At 36.7% G+C, this 9,370-nt stretch overlaps 1 protein-coding gene across 1 annotated transcript in view; it reads left to right on the forward strand.

Annotated features, from left to right (window-relative positions):
- The first annotated feature begins 4,828 nt into the window (after positions 1-4,828).
- SELENOP (selenoprotein P) overlaps positions 4,829-9,370 on the forward strand; it is a 5,190-nt gene continuing 648 nt past the window's right edge. Inside the window, 3 exon segments of the mRNA XM_007447632.1 lie at positions 4,829-5,040; positions 5,783-5,995; positions 7,619-7,736. Coding sequence (XP_007447694.1) covers positions 4,838-5,040; positions 5,783-5,995; positions 7,619-7,736 — 534 coding nt within the window. The 5' untranslated portion in view covers positions 4,829-4,837.

Genomic DNA, 9,370 nt, shown 5'->3' on the forward strand with positions numbered 1-9,370 from the left:
ACGGGAGAGGCCGCAGCAGTGAGAGGCCCGCGTACCGCAAAAAAATAAATAAAATAAAAATAAAAAAACAAGTATGTATATATGCATTTTTCTTTTCCTGCAGAAAAACTAAGCATTTTACTAGATTCTCAAAGAGATCTGGGACCCCAAAAGGTTAATACCTACTGCTTGGTGTGAGTAAATAGAATTTGGCTTTCAAATGTCAAGCTTTTCCTTTTTTTTTTTAAAGAAAGTTGCTTTAAGTGGCAGAGGCATTTAGAACCAACCCACTTTATGGAGGCAAGTGTGGAAGGATTTTTTTTTTTTTTTGTCAGCGCCACGAGGCATGTGGAATCTTAGTTCTCCAACCAGAGATGAACCCGTGTCCCCTGCATTGGGAGCGTGGAATCTTAACCACTGGACCACCAGGGAAGTCCAAGTTTCTACTTTGATAATTTCTTTACAGGAAAGATAACATCAGAGGCTCTTTGTACTTTCTGCACCTTGTACAGCAGTACTCAGCCCACAGCAATCAATAGGGGTTTGTTTAGACAAAATGCATCGGTAGTGAAAGCGAGGCTTACTTGAAAACCATCACTATCCAGGGCTGATGTCATTTGAAATTGCTGCTTGCCTTACCCATCATGCGTGTGCTCATTTGTAGCAGTTAGTGGAGAGAATGTATCCCTTTCTGAAAGGGTAGGAATTTTCCATTTTATTTGTACATTTTGAAATTTCCATATCCTTTTCCATGTTCAGCTACTATCACAGCTAACTTATTTGTATGGTACTTAAATTTGTAAAGAATTTACAATAGATTGTTAAAAGCTTCTGTGGGATACCTAGGTCTTCCAGGGAGTGGGACTTCTGTGATGAGAAAAATGAGGCCTGGCATCTCTCAGATAGGAGGTCTCTTTCCTTATTCCTTTCCTTAAATGAAAAAGAAAAGAGCAGAAGTCCTGTGAGATCCCACAGAGATTCAAGTTTTAACCACTGCAAAATAATCTAAGCAGGTCTGTAACAGCAGGAGACGGGAAGGATTTGAAACACCAGGTGACTTTTCTAACAAAGTTCACACAGTTTGGGTTAGGCTAGCACCTGACCACTACAAAGTAAAAGAAAAAAAATTTTTTTTTCTTTTTTTAAAAAGACAGCTTACTTACCTCGCTGGCTCAGCAAATGTTTTTCCCTATTATAGTTTGGAAAAGGGCATAACTTGGAGGCCTTCTTTACCCTTAGCCCTTCCTCCCGCCCCCGACTGTACCATTAAATCCTAGCTACTGGGGTGACTAAAAAGGATAGGGAATAAATCAGTAATTGCAAAAACTCCCCCCGCCCCCATTTTGTGCATGCCAGCACTTGCTACTTTTAAAGTTGGTTGTAATAATCAGTCAGAGGTTGTCTCTGCTAGCCAGGTCACAGCCTGAGTGGGCATTGAACTTTGGACTATAGCTGAGGGGTGAGGTAGACAACAGGGACTATAAATATCCGAGTTTCTGGCTGTGGCTTTGTGGAGCTGCCCCAGCTGAGCAAGAGAAAGGAAGCAGCAAGCTAGTCAGAAGGGGTTGTGTAAGTAGAAACTTCATGTTTTCCAAACTTGATTCCTTGACAGTTTGGTAAATGATTTGATTTTTGAGTCTTGATAAAATGTTTCTGTCCTTAGAATAGATTTGAAGAAAATAGATGGGTAAAGAAAAGTAATACAAAAGAAAGAAGAGTCTAAACGCTGAGTGCAGTGGGGACACTAACAATTCTTGCTGATTTTTGCCCTGCTTTCTGCACAGCTGAGGATGAAGATGGGGGCAGAGGAGGCTGGAGAAATTGAATTCTTTTCCTCCGCAAAAAGTTGTGATGTTACATAGGCAATATTATATGTTCAAGCTTAAATATTTCCTACCGAAATGCAGAGTGAGAGCTCTAGGGGCAAAACAGCCTGTGGGTTTGAAGAGCAGAGACTGAGATATGGCCTTTCTACAGTGCTGTAGAAATGGCCAGGGATGTTGTGAGCAGTTTCAAGGTTAAAAAAAAAAAAAAAAAAAAAAGAAGGGAGAGCAGGTTTGGTCCACTGTGCGGAAATGATCATCCTTGAAAGAGTTAAAACCCATGTCAGAATCGGGTGGTCTGCGATTAAACGCAATGCTTTGCAGTTTATGTGGTGATGGGTGCTTTCAGGAGAATGAGTGGGGACCCTCAGATGCGGGTCTGAAGGTTAGGGGAAGAGGGTGGAAAAAGTTTCTGCATGTTTTGCCTTTTGATGGGAAATTTTAAACAAATGTAGCTCTGTATGTGGCCAGTGTGGTCCACTGCGGAAATGATCATCCTTGAAAGAGTTAAAACCCATGTCAGAATCGGGTGGTCTGCGATTAAACGCAATGCTTTGCAGTTTATGTGGTGATGGGTGCTTTCAGGAGAATGAGTGGGGACCCTCAGATGCGGGTCTGAAGGTTAGGGGAAGAGGGTGGAAAAAGTTTCTGCATGTTTTGCCTTTTGATGGGAAATTTTAAACAAATGTAGCTCTGTATGTGGCCAGTGAATCTAGGTTTTGTGATTGAAAGTGGTGAGATTAGTGAAATTCATAACTACATTTTAACGGTTATTGCATCAGCTTCCAGTAAATCTAGTTTTGTTATTTATCTACATTATTTTATATAGTTGTCTGACAGCTGTAATTAATCAAAAGTTTATTATGTAAAAAGTGATTTTAAGGAAACAAAGTTGAACAGCCTATTGATTATAGTAACAGAGGAAAATCTGAAAGTGTGAACTCTGCAATCCACTCTGCCAATGGCTTCTGTTATTTTTTCATCAAAAAACTAAATGAGAGCAATGGGTGAGATAACCTTTTCATTTGTATACACTCTTCAGCCAATTGGAATGGTATGCAAAGTAAGGGCGCCAAGCGCTGAGTTTATGCTTTGGTCTATAACTGCTGAATTTATATTCTAGAAAGTAGGGAAGATCTAGCCATTCTAGTAAGAAGCAAAATAGCTCGAATAATTTTGATGTTTTCTTTGTCATCTTAGGGCATTAAAAAAACCCAGATGCTGGCTACTATAGTTACTAAAGGTGACCCAGCTAAAAACGGTCAATATATTGCAGTAGCTAAGAGGTCATGTGTTGGAATTAGAACCAGTTTGAATCCAGTTTCCCTGTGACTTAGTACCTGTGTGGACTTGGGCAAGATGCCTAAACTGTCACTTAGCCATAGTTTTCTCAACTGCAAAAGGAGATAATGGTCACATAGTTGTAAGGATTAACTGACCTGATATTAAAAAAGTGCTTTGTGCCACCTGCAAATAGTTGTATAAATGCTCGATAAATGGTAGCTATAAGAAGGATAATTGTATCATCAATATAAGTACTATCCTAAAGAAATTCCCTAGATTTAGTCCAGATATATCCTCTCCTTTTTTTAAGTTTTGGAATTTTAAAGATATTAGAATAGTTGGGATGGCCTTAATAAATTATTTAATTTATCCTCTCTTAACACCCCCCCCCCTTTATTTCTGTTCCTTTAGTTAGGCTCTTATCAAGATATTCTATATAGCTAGGAATTTTGTGGTGTCAAATAATGTGAAAGATAAGCAGGTTTTTTAAAGTTCTATCTATAGCTACCAGTGCATTAGAGCCCAAATCAATCTGATTTTAGCCTTTCTACTCCCCTGTTAACCCTGGGCTCACTCTAGGTAACTTATCGTTAGCTGCCCACCCTCCCCCCTGCCCAAGTACTTTTACATTTTTAATCCCAGATCAGTGCCTGAAAATGTGCCAACTTCCTAGTTCTGGAATTTTGTCCTGATGTCTCTCCCTCAGACTCTTATATCAAAATGAGCCTGATTACTTTATCTGATTCACTTAGTGTGTCTTAAATAAAAATTAAATCATGTTTGCATAAATGTGTGGATTTTTCTTTCTCTGCTCATCTCTGCTGAATATGCTCTTTTTTCCACCACCTGTCTACAAATCACGTGTTTTATTTGTACCTCTCTGCAGAGAGCGCTAGCCCTTGTTTTGGGAATATTTCTTGTCATGTATTTAATACTTGTACATTTCTTGTCTGAGTATTTCCTACTCAGAGGGATCATCTTTTTTACCCAAGAATGTGCTATCTAGTCACAGGAACTTCCTGAATGTAGTGGTAGCCAATAAGTAGACTAATCGAGTGTAGATTCCAGTGAATCTTAAATGGTACAGGGGCCAGTGATTTGTAGTATTTCTTCCTGGTCTGGTGATTTTTCACTGGTTGGTGTTTGTCTTGGATGTGATAGCAACATTTTGGCAGGCAGTAACATCTTAATCTCTGCACGTTGGTAGACTGCCCTCACTGCCACCTTCTTTCTTCCTGGGTTCTCTTTCCATGCTGTCTTTTCATTTCTGTGGAGAATCCCCTACTTACCCTTTCCTTTCTTAGATTGGTAGAGGATAGAGAGAAGCAGGCAGAACTTGGTGTGTCTCAAATAAAAATCAAATCAGGTTTGCAGAATGTTACTTGGTTGTAGAGGCCACATTCTCAAAGTTTCCCTAGACATGTATTTTCTCCTAGACATATATCTTCTACTAGAGAAGTACTTGGCTGCCTGTTCAGGCAGATCTCCATTGCATGCTTACTAAAGTATCTTGCTAAGCCAGATAGTTAAGAGGTACTTTGACAGCTTCCCTGACTCTGGCTGATCTTTTCCCCTTTACAGGGAGATTTGGGGCTAAGAGGCCCAACGTAGTGAGTCCGACAACATGGGGACAGAATCCACTGGCTAGATATTTGTACAAAGTAGGTTGTACCTGCTGGGTTTATAGAAATTCTTTGTTATGACTGTGAAGATGACAGAAAGGTTTTCTCTTTTACAGGACAGCCCCAGCAATGTGGAGAGGCCTGGGGCTGGCCCTGGCTCTTTGTCTCCTCCCCACGGGAGGAACAGAGAGCCAGGGGCAGAGCTCCTTTTGTAAGCAACCTCCAGCCTGGAGCATAAAGGATCAAGACCCCATGCTGAACTCCTATGGTTCAGTGACGGTGGTTGCCCTTCTTCAAGCCAGCTGATACCTGTGCATACTGCAGGCATCTAGGTAAGGTAGTCTTTCTGTGGTCTAGCATTTCTTAAGGGGATAGCTATTAAATATATACATACATAAAATAAAATAAAAATAGAAAAGATATTTTTATTAAATTGCATTTTTGAAAAACTATACAAGTTTGCCTGGAACATGTTAGAGGAAAGAAGACTAGGAGGGTGTTAACAGTTGTTTTCCTGGGGCTATGGAAGCTTTTTCTTCTTTTTGTGTACCTGTATTTTATAGTACCCTACTAAATATGTATTACTTGTGTAATGAAAATGTTCTAAATTGTACTGTTGGAAATGGATTCATTGTTTCGATATAGGAAGCAGAGACGAGAGCTTTGCTAGAGTAGAATGAACACTAGACTTGCCACCAAAGGTCTTGAGTCATTTAACAAATTTATAAATATATATTTGTTGGGTTATTTGCCAAATATTTATTGGGTACAATTCTCTGTAACTGCGAGATGGATTGAAAATATACACTTCACAGGATTAATTTGAGGACTAAATGAGCTGATGTTTGTGCAAGCGCTTAGCATATTGTTTTAACTGAGCATAAGTGCTCAATAAATAATTAGAAAAACAAAAGTTTTAGTCTTTTAAGACAATGCAAAAAAGAGGTATGAGTTAAGTAAAAAATAACAAAAGAGTTTCATTTAGGAAAATAGAGTGAGGAAAAAGGGAGAAGTCACTAAAATAAAATTAAATGAAATTATTCCTTTTTTTTGTATTTTTTCCAAATATTTTAGATTGGAAGACCTGCGAGTAAAACTGGAGAAAGAAGGATATTCGAACATCTCTTACGTTGTTGTTAATCATCAAGGAATCTCTTCTCGATTAAAATATGTACATCTTAAAAATAAGGTTTCAGAGCATATTCCTGTTTACCAACAAGAAGAAAACCAAACAGATGTCTGGACTCTCTTAAATGGAAAGAAAGATGACTTCCTCATATATGACAGGTGTGTACACACATGTATACATATATGCATACACACCCACCCCCCAAATTAAAAGATACCTCTTTGTATTTAATTTAATAAGTAATTTAAAATAACACATCTGCTTTTATTACCAAATACTCAGTTTCAAAGAGAGCCTGTTCAAATGTTTGGTTTTAGTATTTTTGAAATGACTTCTTTTCACACAAGGGAATTCACCACTCCAGTAGGGAAATAAATAAAATTGACTATACATTTTTCCCCTGTAAATTAGCATTCTGATTAAATAAAATGAAGGATCAATTTGTACCTCACATACAATTCTAACTTAAAAATTTTGCAGATGAATAACCATACTTTGCAGGCCACTTGCTTATCTCTAATCTAATTACTAAATTTTAAGTTTACATGCCTGCATTTCTGAACTATAAAATATGTTAATTATTTAGGTATAATCGGCATGAATCTGCTTTTGATTCCATGAATAAGTAAAATGAGTTTGTATTTTCAAGGAACCTCAATGCATACATTATTTGATATCACTGGGACTTCCTTGGTGGTGCAGTGGTTAAGAATCCGCCTGCCAGTGCAGGGGACATGGGTTCGAGCCCTGGTCCGGGAAGATCCCACATGCCGCGGAGCAACTAAGCCCGTGTGCCACAACTACTGAGCCTGCGCTCTAGAGCCCATGACCCACAACTACTGAGCCTGTGTGCCTAGAGCCTGTGCTCTGCAACAAGAGAAGCCACTGCAATGAGAAGCCTGAGCACCACAAGGAAGAGTAGCCCCCACTGGTCGCAACTAGAGAAAGCCTGCGCTCAGCAACAAAGACCCAATACAGCCAAAAAATACATAAATAAATAAATAAATTTGACATCACCAACATTTCTAGTTGGTGCTGGTTTTTTTTTTTTTTGGCTCTTCAGGAATGGTAAGCCAGACTCTGCCAAGGCCTAAGACCTACTTGGTCTTACTCTAAATATTTTTAATATGACATGTCATTCTTTTAGGATTGCAAACTTCTTATTCTGTTGCAAAGTGTAACCCTTTGATAGTCATATAAAATTGTATATACAGGGTAAAATAGGGGTAAGAAGGACATTTCAAGTCCACTGTTTCTGAAAATGCCAGGTGTTGTATTTCCGTTTCTTTTACTGTACTGAAATTTTTGTTGCATCAGATATTTTTTTAAATCAGTGGGCTACTGGCCAAGACTTGAGGATCTTTTTGTTATGCTGTGATTTCTATTGTGTGGAATTTGTGCTGCTTTAGCAGTTATGAAAGGATCGTGTGATTTGCAGAGCCCAATTTATGATGTCAGTGGTTTGAGCATTGATAGAATTTACAAGTCAATTACAAAATTGTATTTGACCAAGGCACAATAACTAGACTGCATAGTTTTGACATTATTTGTTGTGACATATCTATTTCACATTTCAAAATCAGACTCCCTATAGTCTTGTCATGACCTGACCTGGTATACAGTGCCAGGGAGGTCGTTTGAGCCCCCATTGAAGGAAATTTACTGAAGTTATGAAAGGGTCTTAGTTATAAGACCATTGAACCTACAGTACCTATCCCAGATGGTGCATGAGTAGGATCATGATACAGAAAATATTGTAATGACTTTGTTACTGTTTTCAGATGTGGCCGCCTTGTATATCATCTTGGTTTGCCTTATTCCTTCCTAACTTTCTCATATGTAGAAGACTCCATTAAGACTGTTTACTGTGAAAGTAAATGTGGAAACTGCTCTCTCAAGGTATTTTTCTCAATTATTTTTACTTGGAGAAAAGAGGAAATCTTTTAAGAACTATTTAAATAAGTTAGTGTTTCATGACTAATTAGCTAGTCAATGTTTCTGTTGGTGTACTAAAAATAAACTACAACAGTAATTTTTATTAATATAATTTACATATGCTTCCTTTTATGTAACATATACTTTAAAACGTCTTTTCAAGATCCATATTGCTGCTTTTATCTAGAAGTTTAGAAAACAAAAAAATCAACGTAGATTACGTATTTCAATTACCACCGAATGATATTGTATGAATATAAGTGCTTAAAGAATTCAGCCAACATAAAATACATTATTGCAATATTCTGAATGTGCTCATATAAGAGCATAGTGATAGCAAAGATTATCCATGGCATTACCTGAAGTGGAATTTGGGCCCAGATAACTACTTAATTTACCAAGAATGTAAAACTGTCAGCTTTTCTGTGAAGCCCTTACACAGTGCACTTGAAATTACTGCATTTATTTCACAATGGAATAACTTTTTTACTCATTACTGATATTTCTCTCTTAACAACCATGAGAATATTTATTCCTTGTCATGAGAGACACTATATTTACAAGTGGTTTATAAAAAAGATACTCAAGGAATTGATTTTAACTTATATTAACTAAACTTCTTTTCCTCTCAAATTGAGAAGGAAAATAATTCCAAACAGTGTTTCCTTGACAGAGCAAGTGGGAAAAATTCGAACTCAGGTTTAAAAATAATTTTGAATTTTTATTTCTAAAATAAAGGAAGCTCTGCTTCCTTTATATTTTTCCCAACTCTATAAAGAAAACCATTCAGATTTTAATGAATCACTTACATTGTTAAGAAGCTCAACAGTTTAATTACTCTAGTTATGTCATTTTTCACATTTTAATCTTCATAATAATACCGTGAGGGTTATTTTTACTGCTTTTACAGATTAGGAGACTGAAGTAATGCAAATAAAGTATTAACTCAATGTCTAACTTATACTAAGTGCTTAATGAATGTTAGCAATATTGATTCCTCATTTTGGGGGACTTTTTTTCAGTATTCTTCTGCATTTTCACAAATGCCTAATAGTTGTAAATATACCTAGGTATATTGAAACGAAGGTAGAAACAATTCTCATAACATGTAAAGTTTACAAACATCTGTAAATAGAAATAATATATCGTATTATCTGATATGTGAAATCAAATTGGAGTTTTTCTATTTCATTGCATCCTAGATGCCACCAATTATATGACACATTATTTATGTGTTATTAAAAACTGCTGTCAGTTAGAGTAGGATACAATACTATAACACTATCAATAGTAGGATGCATTCCAATTTTAAAGATATTAAAATGTGAAAAAAATACATTGTAGAATCAATGAAATATAGTAATTGGTTTTTTTGGAACCAATACGTATATCAAATTGTTTATGTTTTTAATTAAACACTATTAAGTTCTCAAAAGTAATTCAGAAACAACCAAAAAACGTACCATTTATTAGTTGTATGCTAAAATCCAGTGGAATTTATAACTTTTCAAAACCTTCAAGATACCAAATCATATCACTTAGTGAGTGTTTGAATTTCATATAGTTACCTTTACAAATCATTTTTTCATGCATTCCTG

The sequence above is a fragment of the Lipotes vexillifer genome, unplaced genomic scaffold (genome assembly GCF_000442215.2).
Source record: "Lipotes vexillifer unplaced genomic scaffold, Lipotes_vexillifer_v1.1 scaffold386, whole genome shotgun sequence".
In the NCBI taxonomy this organism is placed as follows: Eukaryota; Metazoa; Chordata; class Mammalia; order Artiodactyla; family Lipotidae; genus Lipotes; species Lipotes vexillifer.